The sequence below is a fragment of the Aotus nancymaae genome, unplaced genomic scaffold (genome assembly GCF_030222135.1).
Source record: "Aotus nancymaae isolate 86718 unplaced genomic scaffold, 86718_ANA_hifiasm-v0.15.2.pri h1tg000103l, whole genome shotgun sequence".
Taxonomy (NCBI): domain Eukaryota; kingdom Metazoa; phylum Chordata; class Mammalia; order Primates; family Aotidae; genus Aotus; species Aotus nancymaae.
In genome coordinates, this window is record NW_026988518.1 from 2,133,048 (window position 1) to 2,156,103 (window position 23,056).

The window sequence follows — 23,056 nt, forward strand, 5'->3', positions numbered from 1 at the left end:
ATACCATTTTTTTAAACCAATAAACCCTTCTTTGGCATTTAGGATTTGCTTCAATTATTAGAAATCTTCAAATTTTGAACATAGGTTAAATTTTTTTTTAAGGAACCAAAATGGGAACAAAAATAACAAAATAATGAGACTGACTTTTGAAATGATTCCAGAAGACAATCTAAAAAAATGTCTTAGCAATGTCAGCATGAAAAGAATAAAATAAAATAAAAATAATCAGGTCAAAAGGTGAAATGACATTTGCTGTGTAAATTTCATAGTTCATTTCAAAAAAACCTTGAAAATAAGTAAAATTAAAAAGGAAAATAAAGAGAAAATGTATTACTTTATAGCCACACTAAGAAAAGTTTTTAAAAAAATGGTAGGGTTATGGATATATCTCAAAAGATATCACCACTTTCCCTTGATTTCTTTCTCCTTTCTTTTTCTTTCTTTTCTTTCTTTCTTCCTTCCTTCCTTCATCTTTCTGTCTTTCTTCCTGCCTGTCTTTTTGTTATACATGTAGGGTTATGGATATATCTCAAAAAATATCACCACTTTCCCTTGATTTCTTTTTCTTTCTTTCTTTCTTTCTTTCTTTCTTTTTCTTTCTTTCTTTTCTTTCTTTCATCTTTCTTTCTGCTTGTCTTTTTGTTATACATGTAGGGTTATGGATATATCTCAAAAAATATCACCACTTTCCCTTGATTTCTCTTTCTTTTCTTTTCTTTTCCAAGCAGTCTAGTGTGATTAGTTGGTTGATTAATCCGACATTTATTGAAAATCTGCCATGGAAAGCATAAATATATGATCCCTTTTCTCAGACAGCTCACATTTTTTTTAGTGGACAGATATGTACCTAAGAGCTATGATAAGGTAACACAAGCATGCACCTAGCATATATAATGTAGGTGATACAGGCAAACACATAACAATTACAAAACAAGTAAAGAGCAAGCTGGTATGTGCCATAGCAGCGGCAGAGAAAGTGCAGTGCAACATAAAAGAGAAAAGAGCCTGCTTGGTTCAAGCTTTTCAGAGGATGCTCTAGAACCATAACGGAAAGTTTCACAGATGCCTGGACCATTACTGAAGGCTTTCCCAGAGAATTATGGGAAAGTATTACAGTCAGAGAAAAGCCCAAGGTTTAGAGACCTTTGAGAATTCTTGGGTAAATGCAGGATACAATGTATGACAGCAAATATCCATGAGCTCATTCAAAAGATACTTATTGAGGCCTGGCATGATGGCTAACATCTATAATTTTAGCACTTTGGGAGGCCAAGTCAGGTGGATCAACTGAGGTCAGGAGTTCAAGACCAGTCTGGCCAACATGGTGAAACCCCATCTCTACTAAAAAAAAAAAAAAAAAAAAATTCAGGTGTGGTGGTGCATGCCTGTAATCCCAGCTACTCTAAAGGCTGAAGCAGGAGAATCACTTGAACCTGGGAGGTGGAGGTTGCAGTGAGTTGAGATCACACCACTGCACTCCAGCACGGGTGACAGAGCAAGACTCTGTCTCAAAATAATAATAATAATAATACTTACTGAGCATTACCACGGGGAACTTGACTGACATGGTCAGGGTTTTGAAATTGGTCCTTAGAAAATACAGAATTGAAGGCTTCGAAGCAGTGTGGAATGTGATAATCATGCAAATATTTAGTGGCATATAAGGGCCTCAGTCCAACACTAGACATCATAGTCTGCCTTGACTTTGTGCAATTGATGAGTTTATCACTCCTGTGGCAACATGGTTTCTGCCTTAAAAATGCTTTGTTTCCTGATCAAAATTACAACCTTTCTCTTACTTTACACAATTATCCTGACGAGCAACCCAAGGTTCTCTAGAGCAGTCATATGGCTGACACACTATGACAATAACAGAAGAATCAGCCCTAAGCCATATCACACTATAGATACATATGAATGCTAAATAAAGAAGTCATTTGTGTTCTCACTCATAGGCTGGTGTTGAACAATGAGAACACATGGACACAGGGAGGGGAGCATCACATACTAGGGTCTTTGCTGGGGAAATAGGGGAGGGACAGCGGGGGGGTGGGGAGTTGGGGAGGGATAACATGGGGAGAAATGCCAGATATAGGTGATGGGGAGGAAGGCAGCAAACCACACTGCCATGTGTGTACCTGTGCAACAATCTTACATATTCTTCACACGTACCCCCAAACCTAAAATGTAATTTTAAAAAAGGGAAAAAAAGGAAAATATCAAAAAGTTGCCATTAAAATAAGAAAAAAAGGAAGTCATTTGAGTGTGTGTGTGTGTTTATATATTAACAGTAAAGTATCAGAAAAAGAAAGTAAGAAAAGAACTTTAAGTATACAGTTGAATTACTATTAACTAAGCTTGCCCTGTGTACTATCAAATACTAGATCTTTTTTATTTTTTCTTATATACACCTACTATGGACCAAAAATTATTAAAAATAAAAAATTTTAAAAAAGAAAATAATTCCATTTAAAATATCATCTAAATTGAATACTTTGGAATAAATTTAACCAAGACAGTGAAAGATCCATGCACTGAAAACTATAAAATGTTGATTTTTTTTTCCTAAATAGCCTAATATGGATATGGCATGAATGAATCATAGAGAAAGATAAATGGCCCAGTTATTCACTTTTTTTTTCTGAATGTTTGAACATAAAATCAGTTCAGTCAAAAGGTTTCTCCAAACTCCATAAACATTCTCCATATGCCTGGCAGAGAGATGTACACTTTGCCTGATGCTTCTTTGTCTCTTTCAATCACAGGGATGAAGATAATGTACTACATCAAGAATTTTGACTTGATTGGAAGTAAGTGTGATTTTCTAGGTATTCTGGAAAGTACTGTACACTTGGTTGTTGTGTTTATACAACATTTGGTTGTTTCAGTTTGAAACCAACCTTTGAACAAATCCCCTTTGGCTGAACTGCTGTTAGTTTCAGCCTCATTTGATTGAGGCAAAAAGAGAAAATCATGAACTGAAAGATAGAGCCAAATTTCCTGCACACAAAAGTAGAGATGTTGCCCCATTCCTCCTGAGGATTAAGTGACAAGATGCAATGAACACTGGATTGGGATAGAGGACACTTGGATTCTAGGACTCAATTCTGTCACATTCATTCATTCATTCATTCATTCATTCAATAACTAGTTATTGAGCTTCCTGTGCACCAAGCACTGAACTAGGAGTTGAAAAGAAAAAGATGGCATTGACCTTGGAGAAATAATCTTATGTGGAGTTAACCTTCTCAAAAACTTTCTATATTGGGCTATCTCCGACATAGTCATGAACTCAGGATGATTTTAGGAACCAAGCAGAGAATGTGTGAAATGATGATGAGAATTGGTAAGGGTAGGAAATGAGAGATCATAGTGTACTGGAAAATCTTTGCCTCAGCTAAAGGCATTCAAATTACATTCAAGTTCCATTTTTTGAAATATAATATATTGGCGGGGGAAACCACATATGTGAGCACGATTTGGAAGGCTTCCAGTTTCCCATCCTTGAACTATGTAATTTGTAGGATATTCTCTGTTCCTCACATCCCTTTCATACTTTAAAATTAAGGAATGAGTGAATGCACATTCATTTGATATTGAATATCAATATGAATTGACATTCAATGAATCTTGTTCTTTAGAACTTGACTTCTGTTTGACTTCATTTAATCTTGTTCTTTAAAGCTTGACTTCTGTTTGGTTTTTCAGACATCCTTAGTCAAATACAAATTTTGGCAGGAGTCCCTTCTTCCATGAGTTGGTTCTATAGAAATGAGAAGCAAACTTGGGGGAAAATATGGAAGTAGATAGGAAAAGGAGCTGATGACACATTGGCCCACTTTGCTGTTTCATTTTAGGTTGAACCTACCTATACATCCTTCCACTTCTACACTTAGCCTAAGCCCAGAAGTGCCTTTTAGTCAAAATATTTGTCTTAGATCTATGCTTTAGATTTGGTGCTAAACAAGATACATTTTCAATCTGTAAAGTATTAAGTACAGCATCTGACACATGGTAAGTGTTCCTTAAATTATAATTGTGAAAAAGGCACATTGCATTGTATATAGGAGGCTTGCCACATAAATCAGAATGTGAATTGAAAACAGGCTCTACTTTTTACTAGAAAGGAGACTTTGAACAAGGCATTTCAGTCTCTATAGTCTTAGTTCCCTCAGAGTAATTTCATGTGGGGTTGCTGTAAGATGCAATAGGATAAGAGGTGTCTTATATTCAGCACAGTGACTGGCGCTTAACAAGAACTAAAGAGATACCGGTCATTTTGTCAGCAATGACGATAGTTCGGCTTATTTTTTAAAAAAATATTTTCATTTATATTTCTGGAAATTGATATATAAAACATCTTAGGAGCACATCATTAAATACAAAAATTACTCTAAAAGAAGGAAGTGGTACATATCAATTGTAAAAAATATACACATTGGATGGCTCTATGAAGAGTTTAATCATTGCTTTATCTTGCATAAGCCTAGTGAAAACCAAGTGGCACAAGGATCAATATCAAACTTCAAAATTTTTTTTTCAGAAGGAAAATCTTACATCTATAGTTCAGGCACATTTTACACATCAGTGAAAATTCCAATCAATATTTCTGAAACTTGTTGGCTGGCATAGATTTTCTTTATAGTTGGAAAATTGTATCCAGTTAAACTGTGAAATGTTTAAACAGGCAACAGAAGTTATGCTGGTATAAATGCAAATAATATTTTAAAATTTAGTGACTAACCAAAGTCCCTAATCTTTGGTCTTATCTGAATCTAGGGAAATTAGTTTGATGACTCTAAGTCCTACTTTGTATTCATCATCCACATTCTGTTCATTTCTTTGAAATCAAAAAGGGACATTCTATTTTTTGCATAAAGGCTTATTTTAATCAACAAGCAACCATTATTTAACCAAAAACTTTTTAAATGCTTATTTAAAACATAAAAGTCAATATTTGCAAAAAAAGTACATTTATCATTTACTTCTGTTTTTTAAAGCTTGATTACAATGAGGTATTTTATTCTTTTGAGCTGAAGCTTTTTTCAAATGACACTAAAGGGCTGCCCTCCCTCTCTTCCACCCATATCCATACCAATCATTTCTGTGCCTCAAAACAGTTTCTGACATGAGTAGCATCTCTTCAACATGCTAGCTGCCTGGACCTTAAAAGTAAACACCAACAGTAAAAATAATCCCTGAACTTTTAAAAGAAAAAGCTCAGAGGTACCGTCATGCTAAGGGAAAACTTCATTTCACCCTGGATTTTATTTAACTATTATTCTGAGTTTCTCTTTTGAAAGCAGGAAGCATTTCTTCTATGGCAATGTTCTAAGCAAATGACTTTATTTCAATTATATAAACCATAAATAAACAGAAATAAAAGAGATTAATGAGCACCGGTGCAACTGAATGACAGTCGTTAGCGACAATTTTGCTTTATTGAAAAACCTCTCTCTGACTTTTGTTCCATTAAGACCATATCCTAATTATCTCAGTTTCATTCTGCCATTAATAACCTTATTTTCTTAGAAATAGTACTGATAGATGGGTTTTAAACTGTACGTTCATAAGTAAGGCAAAGTACAATCAAGAAAGGGTTCCCATGTATAGTTTGTGGGAATCCGTTTGAAATGATCACACTCCTAAATGGTCTTGCAAATCAGACTTCAGCTAAATGTAGTACTCCATTATAAGGGACAGGGGAAAAAATTGAATGTTGGAATTCAAATTCATATAATAATTAGAAGGGACATTTATTTCAAAATGTGGAGGACTTGACAGTAAGAAAATGACAGAAATTGAGCTCCACGGTGAATTATAAATGTCAAATTACTGGTATGCATGTAAAAAAGTATGTAGCTATTAGAAACCATACTCTGCATTCACGTGCAGTGCTTCTGCCTTTATCAGCTTCTTATATTCCTCTAAGGTGTTCTGTCATTCACTGTCAAATTTTCAGTGTAAGATTATAAGACATATGTCAGATCAGTGTCCAAAGCTTTCCAGTTTCTGGACACACCAATGCAGTCCCATATTTTACACAATATTAAGTATATTAAATGGGAAAAGCAGCTCAGTTATTAGAAGTCAGTTACAGAGGGTACTCTAGCATGTGATATCATCTACTCTGAGGACTGCAAAGTGCAGGGGAGGGGGAAGCAGCATGACTCTATATTGTGTGTGGACTCACGATGCTGTCAGAGTGTCAGCAGGAGGAACAATGAAAGGGATGTTAACTAAATTTTGATGTGCAAGAACATGTGTTTAATTTGCAAGATGCTTTGTTTAATTAAAAGGTAAATACCATTTACAATTCCTCTTGCAGACAAATTTAGAGCAGCAACAACACCTACAGAGTGTTCAAATTGCCAGCAGAATTTCTTGGATGCATTTGATCAATTAAAAGGGTACACATTTGGGGAAAAATAATTATTTTTTTCCATTTGTTTTCAAATAGAAATGTCTTTATTTTCTAGAAACAGGTTATTCCTAGAATTTAATGCCTAGCTAAGTATGGATTTAAAGATCCAAAAGCTCTATTATTATGTACTTGGTACAGAGCAAATACATCTGAAGGCTAAAAGCTTGTCTTGTCACTGAACCTCCATCTCAAATAGTATTTGTTTTTCTTCTTCTGTCTGTCTGCCTTTCTTTTTTTAGTGGGTTAGCTCCAAAAGGAGTGTGGATCACAAAGACCCTTTCATCCATCCAGAAAGATAGCCTCAATTACATCGTTTAGGAGCTTCAACATAATTATCTCATAAACTCTGTCCAATCTTAAGGCAGATTGAAAAGATCTCAGATCTCACATTTTCCTTTATTTAAGATTTGCTACTTTTTTCAGTGACCATGGTGGGAGAGCATGCTATTGCTTCTTCAGCTGGCCTCAGGGCAGAAAAAGTTGAAAAAGACCCAGACTTTTTTACTTACAACTTCTAATCTCCGTAATACAGGTAGTAGAGATAACAATTGGACCACATTTCTGCAATTCAACACTTCGTTTAGTTGTAGCTTGGTTTCAGATATGCTTGGAGGCAGGAAATAGACTAGTGACTCTCTGGAGAATCCAACTTAATCATTTCCCTGGTTGATACCACCACATGACATCTGACAACATGAAAGAGAAATTCTGCAAAATTTCTTCAACAGTTCACATGCAGTGAATTGGACTTGAGTGGCCCCTCTATGGAACAATTATCTAATAGTTTCTTTCACAGTCCTGCTTACATGTTATGTGTTACATGACTAATATGTAAAAGAGTAAAATATGAAATAGCCAAACTATTAACATATTATATTATAAACTATATTATATCTGTTACATTGCTATATCATCAGAACTCAAAATAAAATAAAAATTAAACTGGCAGAAAACAGTACAAAAGAAACTTCAAAGGAGTAAATGCACTTTTTCCCCTTTTAATATCAGACAAAATCCTCCTCTCCCCTGTCCCAAGTGAACTAAAAGTTTCATACTGTGTATTTGCCCAGAGAAAGCTTCGTTTCATTGCCAAGTCAAATACAGTAAAAGACTAGAGGAAAAAAAGTGTTCCTCTCAAGTGGCAAATATGGGTATAAGACAATTGGTGATGGGTCCAAACCTTGACAGGCAAAAATTCTTGTGAGGGAAGTGGCAGAGGAGGGATTTTAGGAAGTTACTGTATCCTAGTCATTTGATAATTTTTCATTTCAATGTCCAGTAAGATGTTATCTTTGTAATGACCAGTTCCATTTTCTGAAAAACATCCTTTTTAAATAATCTCACAATCACAAAACCCAAGATTTTACATGATTGAATTATTTATACCTTTCCTTCCCCAGTTATTCCATTGATGAGGGGAGACTACCGTCCATCATATTCTAAAAGGGGAAAGTTGAGTTAATCACACAAACCAATTATAATAATCCCTGAAGCTTCTGCCTTAAACTCAGGATAGTGCTCTCTTGCCCTTTGGTTCATGCTAGGACAGTCTAATACATATTTTAAAATATGTCATTTCAAAAAAATCTTGTTGAATAATTTCCTCTTTGATCTCTTTATTATTTCTTTATCCCAGCTCCTGCACAAGTCTATGTTTTCTCACAGGCATTTAATCCCCAATTCACAGAAAGACTCTGTGATGACTCTGGGAAACTGTCCTCCTTGGTCCGTGGATGGATCATATGAGATGGCTCTACTTACCTGGTTAGGATTTGCTATGACCATTTACTACTAATTTCCAGTTGGTGATTTCATTATCTGGCCATTTCATTATTTAGTGTTTCATTATTTTGTTTCATTATAAGTTCCTCAACTTTCTTTAACAGAAAAAGCAGAAGAATATCAGCATATTTTTGTCTGCCTTGAAATTTAAAGTCTATTAGAGGAAATTTTTAAGAAAAATGTCTTTATACAATGTATTTATAGCCATTGTTAAGACCGCCATTTGATTCTGTCCTACTCCACCACCAGAATATGTTTCAACAAATGAAGGCCTTTTTTCAGGATTGTTTTATTTTTCCCTCTGTTGAATTCCTAATGCCTAGAACACTTGCCAAGTTCATGACAATAACTAGTTGTTGAATGAATGACTGAATCTCTAACAATGAAAGAAGTAGGGACGTGATGCTGTGAGAATGCATGGGTCTTAGAGCTTGAATAGAGAAAATCTGGGTTCCAGCTCCCATTCTGCCTCTGACTTAATGGGTGACCTTGAGAATTCCGTATTACCTCTGAGGACACCAATTTACTCATCAGTAAAATAAAAAGGTTAGACTAGATCATTTAAAAAAGCCCTTCAGGTCTAAAAATCTGTGAACACATTTATAGTATAAATTCACACAGACAAGCAAGCTTCATTATATAACATAATAGTTCTAAACTGATATTGATACTAAGGGCTTTAATGAGAGGTGAGAGAGAAAAAAATCCCAACTTGACAATAACAATCATATTCAACTAAATTAAACCTTTGGAAAAATCACAGATCCCCAACATGACAGGAGGCCATGTGGCCAAATAATTTGCAAACAAATGACTGAGAAAGCTGAGACATGGGCTGCAGCCCAATCAGTGACTTAAGGCAGTTCATATGGTTTTCTCTGACACTTTGAGCCTTACTGAAAATGGAGGAATTCTAAGACCGTTTTATGAAACACATTCTGGACCTGAACTACCTTTTAACATAAAATCAGTTTCCACAATATACTTCAGTATATCATAAGTGTGTCTTAAAACGTGGATGTCAGTCAAAAATCTTTGGCCAATTAATATTGTATATATTTTTTCAGTTAAAGTGTTCACTCCAGAGGTTTGTTTTGACATTTTTACTGTAACCATTCACAGTTGCAAAGAAGAAATATATGAATGGAGATGAAAAGCACCAAAATCTTGTTAGTGTTAGACTCCTTTGTGAACAAAAGCTAGCAGAAATAAATGTAATGTGGAATGGCTTTCCTGGAGTAGGGTAGGATGGGTCTTGGGGGGTGGAGAAGACTAAATTCGTACTGAGACGAGCCTTTCAGATATCTTTTTAACTGCTTTAACTGCTTTTCAAGCAAAGCTGATGTAGTTATTTTAGTCTTTTGCCATTTTTGTCATTTAATTCACCACTGAGAATAGCCCTATTTCCACATTTGCATCCTTTCAGTATAAAAAGGTATTCACAATTAAGGTGAAAGAAAGCTTCCTCACTGAGAAATACGGGATTTGGGCTGTTAATGATCTACTGTTTAGCATTTTCAGAAAAACCAAGGATCTTTTTGTGTTTCAGCAGTATGGTTAACTGGAATGGATATAGAAGCTGGATCTGCAACTCTGGTTTTAAGGCCTGGCTATGCACTTTGCTATGGTAACTAAATCGGTTGATTGTCTCAGTTTTCTCATCTGTGAAATGGGGATCGGGAGTTCATAACAAACATTTTAAAGAGCAAATATCTCCCTTTGATAAAATGCTTTTATTCCAGGAAAAGAAAATACTTCCTTTTCTTTATGAAAAACAAGACTGAGACCTGAAATAATAGCTTATTTGATATCAGTCTGAATTCAATACAATAAACCTGAGTTTTCAAAATAGCTCTTTTACCGCCGGCTTTCAGATCCTTGCTCTTCTGCTTACCAACTGTTATAACCTTGGTCAAGTAAATAAATCTTCCCAATCCTTACTTTTCTTCTCTGTAAAATGAGAAACTATCATAGTACCTAATCCATAGGATTGCAGTGGAAATCAAATGAGAAAATGATGGCAAAGGTACAGCACCTGGCCAAGAGTAAGTACTCAGCACATGTTAGTTTTTATTGTTTTAATTGTGATTTTATCCTCAGGAGGAGCTGCAACTCTTTATGACCTGTTCAGATCTCCTGGACTGATGAATATAGAGGAAAGACACCAGATCCCTCTTCATTTCAGCCCCAGCCCCTTCCTTATTAGCAGGTCAAAGTTCTGTCATCCACCTGAAAATACCGAATAAGAACAGACGCCATTTTAAAAGATTCTCTCATAGATCTTGCCTAGATAGAACAAACTAATTCCAGGGACAGATTTAAAAAAAAAAAAAAAAAAAAAAAAAAAAAAAAGGCCTTTGGATTCTTCCCCCAGAAGATTGTGTGAAGAAAGTAGAAACAAATGTTAATAGTACTGATCCCTTACTGGACCTATCTATACTTATTGTTTGCCTAAGCTTACGATTTTAAAAAACAAAAACTATCTTTCTCCCAAAGACACTAAACATCCAGAGGCAACAGACTTTACTAAAAGTCACAATAATCAAAGGATACTAAGCCCATCTCTAACTCAAGGCTGCCTGAATAGGAAGAAACATTGTGATTTCTAACAACCTTTTCCTAAGAAAATCATCCAGCCTATTTCACCGTACTACTTAAAGCATATAGCCTATTTCAAGGTTAAAATAATTTCCAAACGCCACACAAAGCTAAGTCATGAATTCTCTAAATAAACAAAACAATCACTTCCCCTGTTCCATAGTGAGGGGTGGGAGCACAGGAAATCTCCCAGAAATGGATGACTCTCTCTCTCTCCTTCTCAGTATAAGAATGAAAACTTTTTGGCTCATGCTAGGACTTGGTACTGAAAGTAAGATTCACACTCAGATATGGGAGGAAGGGTTAAATTAAGAGGAATCTATCTGTCTTTACCTCCCTCTCCCCAATTCACAGAATAATTATTGCTGCTTACTTACAACCTGAAATATTAGTGAACATTTCCTCCAATAGCTAATAAAACGCTTCCAGAGACACGAACATCAGTAGTACCCTTCCAGACTTGCAAGTGTGGGTTTGGTTGAAGAGAGTGTGTGTGTGTGTGTGTGTGTGTGTGTGTGAGAGAGAGAGAGAGAGAGAGAGAGAGGTTGATTTTGATGCTTAGAAAACATGTTTTCAAAAGCAGCCATAATTTCTTTTTCAGAGGGGCCCCCAATGGCTCCTTCAGACCTCAGCCCAGAGAATCAGTGAAGGGTCAGAGACGGACGAGGGAGAGGCTGAACTCACACTTACCTTTGACCAGTAGACGAGGTGAGAGTGGGGTTTGGCGCTTTGTTTGTTTTTGTTTTGTTTTCTGTTGCTTTTAGCACGCCCCCTGCGCTGGGGCGCTGGAGGGTGGAGGCGGGTCCGGGCTGGGCAGAGCCCGCGGGGCGGAGGGGACCGAGCGGGCCGCCGCGCCTGCCGCGTCCCGCCAGCAGGGGGCTCCGGCGCTCTTCTTCGGGCGCGTTGGGCTCAGCCCGCGCGGCCCGGGACTCCGGCAGGGCAGGGGTTGTGGAAGGAGGACCAGGGGAGGAAGGCGAGAGCTTGAGAGAGACCAACAGGGGTGAGCCTCACAGCGGGGTTCCCCAAGCGCCAGCGGAGCCTTCTCGGAGCTGCTTAAGACACGATAAATCCTGGAGGAGCCGGGCGTTTTTGTGAACCGGGTGGAGCCTCTGCCTTACCAAGGCTCCAGAGTCCCGCGGGGCCGTCTCGCTCCGGGCTCCAGCCCAGGGCGCCCTGGGCCCGACGGCAGCCGTCCTCGCGAGGGCGTTAGGGGGCGAGCCGAGGCCGCTGGCCGGGACTCGGGAGGCTCGCAGAGCGCGCGGCGGGGCTGAGGGGAGAGTGGCGACTCCCACGCCCCCGCGCCCGCACCCACCGCGCCTCGCGCTTCTGCAGCCGCCAAGCGCGGGCCCCCTTAGGAGAGGCAACAATTTGTCTGTGGAAGTCCTGTGTAACCACACCTTTGCTTTTGCTTCCTTTCCTCGGTCTGAAATCCAAGGTGGTGGTTGATTTTTCGCTACCCTACTCTTCCAGAGGAGGCCCAGGTCTGAGCCAGCGCTGGCGGCCTGCGGCTGCTCAAACTACAGTTCCTGTGGCCAGAACGGTGCCCCTTGCCCGCTCCGGGGCTTCAGCGGAGAGAGAGCCCGGCCCGGGGCCAGGGTGGCCGGCCTGTCCCGCGAAGGCCCGCTGGGCCTGGGGATTTGCGCTCTTCACTTCGCCAGATGAGAGTTTAGACACGGGCCCGCCCGCGACACCTGGGCTCTGGCGGTCTTCGGGAACCCTGTCTCAAAACTGCGCGAGCGCTGAGATCGCTCTGGTTTTAGCTTGCCTCTCTTTAGATGAGGAAGGCATTGTATCTTTCTAAGGGGTCTCTCAGACCTAAGTTATTTTGGTCTGCAGTGGTGGTAATGGCCTTGAATTTGTTTAAATTTACTGGCCACGACACCCTCTCCCCAAATCCCCCCACATCCACACAGTACACTCCAGAACGGCCACCACCACTCCCACTCCATTTGCATTTGAAAACCTCTGGAAACATAAGCGCTTTCAAGATGAACTCTCTTTCTTTCTCTCTCTCTCTCTCTCTCTCTCTCTCTCTCTCTCTCTCTCTCACACACACACACACACACACACACACACACACTGGAAACTGAGTTGAGTCATAGGATGCATATGAATAGGATTGGATGGTCCTTCGCTTCTGCGGATAAGAATGTTTAATAACCCAGGATTCCGGCAATAACAGCATTACAGGGTTTCTAGAACTCTGTTCTGATGCTTTAGAAACTATTAGAACAATAGTAATGATAGTAGGAGGAAAAGAAGGATTATGTTTTTCAAGGCACTTGCAAGCAATCTGCTACATTGTCTACGGGAGAACTTAAAAATATTCCCCTTGATTAAGACTCACAGGTCAAATATCATCTCTCTTTCTGGATGCTAATTAAAAGCAACTCTGTTCATAGGTATTTGGCAGCCATTTGAATCAAGATATTTGAAAATTTCTGCCTCAATAGCAATGTGCTTCAGCACACACAATCATGTATAATCATATATATGTGAGACATGACTTTGAAGGTGAGATGACTTTTCTTTAAAAACGCCTACTCAAAGACAACTAGAAATGGTTGCTGCAGGCAACCAGTCACTGTTCTGGCTACAACATATTTGTGCAATTAATAGTCTCACAGCCTAGTCCAAATCCCCTCTTTGCTTCGACCAGGAGTGTTAATGAACTGTAGATGCAAAGCTCTTAATGTATAGATGTAGTGTCCTCTTCAAATTTAACAAGCTTTGAAAATGTAATAAAACAGGGATAAGTATTCAGGTTATTTTAATTTGTGTTTTTAATATTGTTGAAAATATGGCACAGTTATCCCCAGTTCCTATCCCACATGTCCATTCTGGAGGACCTAGAAAACCTATCAGTAGTTAGGGTAAAAAAATCCTTCAAGAAAGACTCAAGTCTTGCCACTATCCTTTAAGTCACTTCATAATAGCTTTAAGATAGCGAAGTGCAGTTCATGTTTCTAGCTACTTTCATACAATGTTGAAATGATACTTCTATAATTTGACTAAGATTTTTATTGATTGCTAATTTGGTGTTAGAATTGATTATATTTCACATAATGATATCCTGCTGCTCAATGAGATGCATATTTATGTAATAGGGAAATAATATCCATTGCTGGTTTCTTTACAACTCAGTGTGAATAGCCACATCGTTGACTTCTAAAGAATAAAAGAATCTTTCCATAAATTTTCTGAAATCATTCCTATAAACTTGCTCCACTTTCTAATATTGTGAAAGAGTTGATGTAATTTAATTTCTCTTCAGTCAATTATAAATATATTTCATCTTGGCAAGGTGCCTTATTTAGAAAAGTTGAGTGTGGGAAAAGATGATGGTCATAGCAGGAATATGAAGGTTGAAATAATGTTTCTTTTCATAATCAAGAGAAATGGTGTAATTGACCTCATCATATCAGGAGCAGGGAGAATCTGAAACAGTTTGATTTGCATGCATTTCATTGAGTCTACTAAGAGCACACTGACATCAAATTGCCCAAAGCTACATATTTATTATTGAGAATTCATAATTCCAATTCTGTTACTTATTTTTTTCTGGATCTTGTGGAATAAAGATAAGGGAAGATGAAGATAACTATATTAAATGCACGAAAATGCTCCTTGTATCACAACAAAGTGGATGATTTACTCCATGAAGCTAAAGTCTCAGAAGAAAACCTGAAATCACCTGTCTTGAAAGACCATTTTTTCTGAATGTACTAGCTACCTATAAATAAATAGTTTAAACTGTAATGAAGGTAAACTTAAAAAGTTGCCTCTAGTTAAATTTTGGTAAAGACTGAGTAACTTGACTACCATCAATTTCCTGAGGACTTGGCCAAATTCTGCCTGCACTTTCAGCCTAACCTGCAGGGGGCAATAGCTTGACACGAATGACAACAAAGGCTGCTGAACTATTAGACTTGAATTTCTGACTATGACCCGGGAATGTTGGGTAGGTTGAAAAGAGTGCTTAATTAATGTATATTGAAACAAAAGATCAGGTAAATTGTTTGATTTGTCTTCAAGCTGTATTTTTAGTCTAATTTAATTCATAACTGTTAGGTGTTTTTTTTTTTCTTAAACAGATTATCAAAGTTTTAGGAGACACATTTATCTTTAGAATTTTCCTAAATAGTAACTGTTTACTATGGAATTTCTGTAATATATGTTACCAAAGGAAAGAGAGAAGAATCAAAATAACCATAGTTTTCAGTGTTCAAATGGATCACTAAATCAGTGGAAATATGGAATTTTTACGTATAGTTAATAAAAGATTGTCACATATCTAGATAATAAACTCTGTTTCAGTATTTTTAAATCTTATAACTATAAATGGATGGGAGACAGTCATTCCATTGTTTGCAATATGTCTTCTTTCCATATATCAAACAATAATTTTTAAAATTGGTTTAATCTTAGAATCATGATCAACAATTAGTGAGTTATCTCTTTTATTGCTATATATATATTTTTTTCTATTACAAGTGGAATAGAATTTATTGGCTATTGATAATCCACACTCTCTTTCCCTCCCCTTTGGTATTTCCACTTCCTCTCTCATTCTTATCTTTCCCCATCAACGGATCTGGAAAGACTGGAAACAGACCAAAAGGGGTTTTGGCTAGAGAGAGTAATTGCAGAATTAGAAAGGAAAACTCTTCTCATCTCCTCACTGCAATTATATTTAATGTTCATTATGTCAATTTTAAATGATACAAAATGCCTTCCCCAAAAGGCATCCTGATTTCAAGAAGTCAAAAGGGCACCTGGCATTAAACAACCTTGAGTCAATCCCGGTGGGATTAACTGGACTGAGTTTCTATATACTGCACATGCTATGGATCTACTTTGATCACAGTAAGGAAAAAAAATGATAATAGATTTTTTTAAAAGAATTGCTGCACAGGAGTGTTCCATTTCTTTTACATGGCAGAGTTTGATCTTGATATAAACCTTGTAAAACATATTTTCCCCCCACTATGGTAAAGATATACCTATTTTTGCGTTTCTTTAAGAAAAGAAAATGGTGATTGCTTACACGGGGAAAGAAAATTTTATTCTCCAACACCCCCTCCCATTCTACTAAACCATTTTAGTCGACATATGTTTGTTATCAGAGAGAGGTGCTGTGAACACACAGCCATTTTCTTAGCAGCTTTTTGACTGTATGTTACCATAGTCCCACAAGGCATTGGTCCTTTCCCATTGGGAAGTCATGAATAAGAGACTATGAAGCTTGCACGTCAGATCTTCCTCAATTAATCCACCATTAGCATGTTTGGGATCCACTACTGGATGGTTAACAGCAGCTTTTGTAACTGTACGCCGACCATATCCAATTATGCTCTGCTAAAAATGAACTCTTTGCAGACCAACCCTCTAGGCTGTCAGTATTTTCCGTTTTCCTATTTTAACGTTTGTGTATAGTGGCAGGCGACAGATGGTGTAGATCAGATCGATTTGATTGCATTAGATGATTTTTTCCCTTCCCCACTCCTTTCTGGAAGCTCGCATCAGCTGAAGGCTATCGCCTGGGACTCCTCGGAAGCGTGAGCAAGCCGCCACGCGAAGGCACTGGGGCACAGCCAGCGCGAGGCGCCGAGGTCCCTTCCCAGGGCTTGTTAACACTGTAACCCAGCACTCGGAGAGAAGAAGCAGCTCCCACTGCCCAGAGCCTACCTCACCGCACATCAGATGACTCCCTGGCTTCTACACACAGTTGGAGTTCCGCTTGAAACCTGGATTTAGAGGGTAAGCACTTCAATCGAGATGGATTTGTGACAGTTACTTTGCCATACAGCAAGACAAATCTCAGCAAACGCAAAGAATGTAGGATGTGTGGGAGAGGGAGACTATGTTTACATCGAAAAATGTGTTTCTTTTTGTCTGAGAACGAGAGTATTATTCAGTAAAGATGTGTATACTCTTTTTCCATTGATTGTAAGAGTCGACTACCACCCTCCTGCCGATTTTTTCTCTCTCCTTGGTGTTTCCCCCTTTCTACTTGAGAGGGAAGGAGAGAGGGAGAGGGAGGGAGTGAAGGGGGAAGAGAGAGAGGGAGAGGGAGAGAGGAAGAGGGGGGAGAGAGAGAGAGAGAGAGGAGAGAGAGAGACATTTCAGCTTTAGCTTAATTGGCTTATTTCCTCAAACCGATTGCTTTGTCGCGTTTCTTTTTTGTATATTTGGTTGCAAATTGCGAAGCGATTAACTGGGATGGGTGTTGGAGTGTGGGGGATAGCATAGGAAAGTAGTGGGAACCTGCAGTCAGTCGCGGTGGCCTTGAGAGATCAAAAGGTGCTGAAAGCCCCCTTCCCGCAAAACACACCTCCAGTTATTGGGGCGCGAGAGAAATGTAGATCCTAATAAACATGGCTTGCAGGAGTCGATGAACAAAGGTACTTAATGCGGACCTAAGCCTCCGCTGATATTGTTCCGCTAGCAATCTAAATATTCAAAAGCGAAGTGTAAGTTGATCAACAAACGCCCTGATGGTATTGGGCTTTTTCCCTTTTCTGTTTTTGTGTAGAGGGTGGAGAAGCGGGGGAGGGTGGATGGGTGGGGGAAATCCGACAGCTTAAGGAGGCTTGAATTGAATATGCACCCAGCGGCAGTGGTCTCGTAGGAAATGGTGTTCTCGTAAGTCAGGCTGCCCCGCTGAAGCACGAGAGAGCTTTGGTTAGAGCTCAGAGCGTCAGTTCTGCTGTGAGTGCTGCCGGCAGTCTGCCCGGGTTGAGCTGTCCACTCGTCCAGGTGCTGAAGCTGGTGGAACATTGGGTAGGTAGGGAAAGGGCTGGCACTGCTACTTGGGTAGAAAGATAGCATATCAACTGCGTTGTTCTAGTTTCTTAAAGCGTGTGAGTCCGTGGGTCAGTGTGTGTGTGTATTTTATTTTAATTGCGAGGAAGCAAAACTAAAGAAGACTACTTGGAAAGCATTGAAAAGCTGTGTGGGTATTTATGCTGTGATTCTGATGCCCTGTGTATTGTGTGTGTGTGTGTGTGTGTGTGTGTGTGTGTGTGTGTGTGTGTGTACCTTGACCATCCTTTTGAATTTAAAACGTTCCAATTAGTAAATCCAAGCTTATCTGTATAATGTGTTTCTTGTTTTCCTTTTAATATTAGTTGATATTTAAATAGAAGAGTGCAGAAGCAAAGGTACACTTTGCTCATAGACTATTGCATTACTTTCCCTAAGGGCTTTTGTTTCTAGGAGTTCAAGCTGAAGAGAACCTGTCAGCTTTCTTGGATTTTTTTTTTTTTGATCTAGCACCAGAGAAAAGCTCCACTTTATAGCTATGTTAGGTAACAGCAGAAAATAGTGTTTATTTATTTGTTTTATTGGCATCTGTCTTTTTGTAAGTGGTGTACTTAAGAGTTATCTGAAAATAATGTAAAAGAGTGTGGTGGTTGGTCTATACTGGTTTTCTTTCTAGTTATTTTAGGTTCAAACATTATATATTAAACATCTGTTCATAAAACCTAGAATTCATGTTGATGTTTCTATCTGTAAGTAACATGTCAAGAAAATGATGAGTTAGTGTGTATTATACTTACAAAAAGATAAGAGCAAGCACAACCTAAGTGTCTTAAATTGCAACCAGGTCAGTTAGAGATGAGTTGTGGTAGTGGGAGAGATTCTGTTATATAATTACTCCTTGATGAAGAGCTATTTGCACTTACATAATTTGAGAAATCATAATGTCTATTGCCATGTTTCCATATTCCCCCCCCCCATTCCCCTCACATGGATGTACTTTCATGTATTTGAGAGTAAAGGGGAAAGCAAATTGAGAACTTTCTAATGAAGCTACACCATGTCTTGGGTAGTGACGTTGCACTTGTCCATTTTATTTAGTGAACAATAAACCCCTATTATCAGAATATCCACTGCAGGATCTTAAGACAAAGCTTTTCCAGTAAGAGCCATATTGATCATCAAAGAATCACAAAGATAGTCTCTCTGAATGCCAAAATTACAGTCACTTTGCAAATGAGTTTTTATTGGCTTTTTCTTCTTAAAATAATTTTCATGAACACAGAGCTTCAAAGGTTTTTCTGTAGAGGTGTTCACAACAGCTGTACAGCAATGCATTTATAGTATATATTTTAAAGGTGTGCCATGAAATTAAACATTGTGGTGATATAAAATGATGCTTAAATCATAGAAACTCTACCAGCTTGTCAACTCAGTGAGTTTTGATACTGTGGAAAATGGGTTTAATTATTTTGTGACTTGAAGCTTTTATTTTCTTTAAAAATCATTATGTTGTATAGCTCTAAGGCCTTCAAAGGAAAGATGCCTATTTTTGTAGATCTATAAGTATTTGATTTCAGGTAGTAAACTGAATGAGTGTTTATTTGCTGTGATCTTGGGCTTGAGAAAATACATTTCCAAAACACACTACTGAAAATTGTACCCATGCATGACCCTGTCTTTATTTAAGCCTCACTTATTCTTAAAGCCATCTAGGCAAATATATTTGTAATGTTTGTGTGGTTAACTATGCATGTCTCTTACAGGGTTCTCTGGGTGCCATGGCACTCAATCAAACCACCTAGAATGGACTGGCCGAGACCAGACTGGGTACCAAGCAGAGAAGTGCAGAGGAAGGCACTGGGAGAGCACCAGGTAAACTGAAGGCTACTTGTCACTCCCACTTGTGCCCAAAGAGCCTTGCCACATCTTCCCTCCTCACTGGAAAGACAGCACTCTTCTTCTGTTAAGTATTCGGTTTTGTGATTTGTCTTTCAGAATTGGAAATAGAGCGGCCATTTGGATTTGGGCAGGAAGCAGCCGAGCACAGCTTTGGATCCTTCTTTAGGGAAATCGAGTTATGGATTTATGGTCCCGGTCAAGCTCAGCCCATCCCCAGCCAGGGGCGGGCTCAGCAAGCAGCAAGAGTTCTGGTGGCGGCGGCGGCGGCAGTAGCAGCGGCAGCGGTAGCAGCGGCAGCGGCAGCCTGGTCCTCTGACTCTCTTCGGTGACGGGTATTCTTGGGTGGATAATACGGATTACGTTGTTATTGCTTAAGAATACGCGTAGTCGAGGAGAGTACCAGCGGCAGGGGGGCAGCGGCCGCCCTCCCCAGCCCACCAGCTGGCCACTAAACGCCCGTGGTTGCCAAGGTAGCACTTTCTTGTTCTTTTCCTTTCCTCGGGTGTTTTCGCACTGGTGCCACCAGAAAGGCTGTGCGCCGCGCCTCCGGTGACCAGGACTGTAAAATGGGTTCGCGCAGGGGGCGGGGGGCGAGGGGCAGGAGATGGGCGGGGAGAGGAAGGGGGTCCTGCGGAGCGATTCCGCGTTCCCCGCCCGCTCCTCTCCTCTCCACGGTGGGGTGCGGCTGCGGGGAGAGACGCGGACGGGGCGATTTTCTGAAGTTGGGAATGACTGAAAGGCCTTGAGCAGTTTGGGAGCGTCGCGAGTGAGGCGCCGAAGCTGGGCAGAGGGTCGCCGGGGGCGGCCTCCGCAGAAAGGGCGTGTCCGTGGGCGAAGGTGCCCCCGCAAGCCTGCGGAAGCGCGTGACTTCGCGAATCCCGGGCCCGGGGCGGTGCCAGAGCCCCACCCCCGGCCGGCCGCGCCGCTTCGCAGTCGGACTTGGCGGCCAAGCTGGGGAAGGGGCGGGGGCCCGGGGGCTGGGTCCCAGCGGAACTTCCAGATCGGAAGTGTGGTGGGTCTCTCAGGAACGCATATTTTCTTATCCGATTCTCCGAGAAGGGGTGGAGAAACAGGATGGGAACCGGATTGGCTGCAGTATGGCACAGACCTGGAACCTTCTTGAAAGAGGTTGGGGCAGGCAGTGACTGTTCAGACGTCCAGTCTCTTTGGGACACCTCTTCAGCGCTGTCTTCCCTGCCTCTGCCTTAGGACGAGTCTCAAACATCAACAAACTCAAGGCACGTCCCCCTCTCAGGTCAGCTGCGAAGGGACGGGAGCAAGAGAGAGCCTCTCCCTCCTTCTACTTCCAGTTTTTGTGTGTTTGTCTGTTTGTTCCAAATATTAATGGACGATGAAACAGCACGGATTTTTCACCTCCTAGAGAAGAGGAAGCCATGGCCACCAACCCCCTCAAACATGCACGCCTGGGGACAATCCTGGGGACTCCTGGGGACAATCGGACTTGGCAGGAGTTGGCATATCCAAGATGGGGCTGGAAGGATGACCCAGAGTGGAAGGCGCGGGCCAGGGCTTCAGGTCTCAGCAATCCTGGAGTCGGACCACACAGCTTTGGCACCTTTGCACCTGGCTTTTCCCTCTTGTGAACCATCTGGGACTGTCCCATCGAGGCGCTTCAAAGGTGGGAAGACTGAGTGCTGGGGACTAGAACGTTACCGGGCGCCCAGAAGATTCCACTAGCGCGGCCAAACACTAAGCAGGTTTCCTCCCTGAGTGGTGATCGTTGGTTATGCACGGGCTGCGCAAGAAGACTGAATTCCTGATAAGTGGAAACTGCAGGAGAAAAATCAAATAAACTTAGAGGCCTGAGAAGCTCTATCTCGTCGCTCTGGGACCGCTCTAAGCTGAGCTGCAGCTCTGACACCTTCTCCCCCTGGAGGACAGGCCTTTCCCAGGCACGAAGTGAATGTGCCCCACTGGGCTCTTGCCCACAAGAGCAGTCTGAACCCTGGAGAGACTGACACCGAGGTGACTTCAAGGAGGCAGGCACACTCTCATGCTTCCCCACCTAGGGTTTCGCCTGTCTTCTAACATTTAGGATTCCCAGTGAAGGGTACTCCACACACACCCTCTCCCTACCCCTAATCCCACTCCATTGTGCCTGATCCCACAATTACTCCCAGGGTATCTCTACTCAGAGCTTTTGCGCTCAGTGAACGTTGTTGTCTGCAGGGAAAACGGGTGGAGCCCTTCTCAGAAGCTCCCGGGGGCGAGTCCATTTTAAGAATTAGTTGAAGTAGGAAAGAAAACACAGATGCTGTCTTCGCATTCGACATTCTATCATCAGCAAGAGAATATGTAACTCCTGTTCTTTCCTTCATTGTTCCATGAATTACCTTCTTTCTCTAGGGATCCACCAGTTGGTGATTTGGGGCTTTTAAATATTGTGCTTGTTATGTGTTTGACAAAATGCAATATGTCTACTGGTAGCATTGTTTCATTGGGAAATTAGAAAAGTAGAGAGAAGCTACATACTCTAGTTCCTAGGTGGTCTCTGGAAAGTTGGCCTCATGCTGGTTGGCTAAATAGTAAGTGTTTAGGATTTGAAAGGAGGAAAGCGAGCTGAAGGCCTGGTAACAGTTTGTGAGAAGCAGAAGATGTGGTAATCTGGCATTTGTTGCGGGGATGAGGAAGAACTTTTGAAATATAAGCTATTCTATTCAGTTTTGTGCAAATTTATTGCAGTTGCTTCATGGAAGAAGAATAATAATGTTTAGAATAGAATAATTGCAAATAAATGCTAGTGATGAAATCTAAAGAAAACCTCTACTCATAGTTAACAGAAAGTATTTTGATGGTTTTTGTTTAAATACTTACCTCATTGCTTTCTTTCCTTTGCAGAATTATTTTCCTATGAAAGTTTCCATTAGGTGTCAGTCTGACTGAACTGGTTCTTATTTAAGTTTCGGGGGGAAAATATTCCATCATCAGACCTTTTAAGATAAGAAAGTGAGAAAAATTAAAACTTTATTAAATTGCAATTACTGGAGTTAATTTTTCTTGTTACGAGGCAGCTTATTTCTTCCCAGAAAAAATTAATGTTAAACTACATCACCACTAGTCAATTATTGCTTTTGCCTTGTCACTGTTCATAGCCAAGATTAAAGAAGCATAAAACTCTTGTTTGTGCTTTTCATGCTAGATCCAAGTAGTATTAAGTAATCATAATTTTTGGATAGCTTTTCCATTGATGTCCAAATACTAGAAGGGTAAGCAGTCTTTTCTAATATTTGTTTTGCTTTACAAAGGTGATAGAAAGTCTTCCTGGAAAAAAGGGAACATGGATTCAGCTTAGACTGTCCATTTGACAATACTGAGGGCATAGTAAAGGAGGAGGGAGACAAATTGTGAAAATTACTTTTGTCCACTAGTTTTGCTTTAATAAAGCCTGCCTAAATACTCAGAATTCATGGACATAATTTATGATGTATAGATGGAAGATTTTAGGTTGCCCACTGAAATTTAGATAATGTCTATAAATGGTCAATTTTCTACTGTAATATTCATTAATAAGTATAAAAAACACCATCTTGATTGATCATTTGCTACTGAGTCTCAAGTAAGTAGTTT

At 40.0% G+C, this 23,056-nt stretch overlaps 1 protein-coding gene across 1 annotated transcript; it reads left to right on the forward strand.

Annotated features, from left to right (window-relative positions):
• Window positions 1-20,542: 20,542 nt before the first annotated feature.
• Window positions 20,543-22,556, forward strand: LOC105721386 (uncharacterized). Its single transcript, XM_064370219.1, is given in 7 exon segments — window positions 20,543-20,672; window positions 20,675-20,716; window positions 20,719-20,787; window positions 20,790-20,887; window positions 20,889-20,955; window positions 20,958-21,014; window positions 21,017-22,556. Coding segments are annotated over 7 exon segments (519 nt in total). The 3' UTR covers window positions 21,073-22,556.
• The last annotated feature ends 500 nt before the right edge of the window (window positions 22,557-23,056 follow it).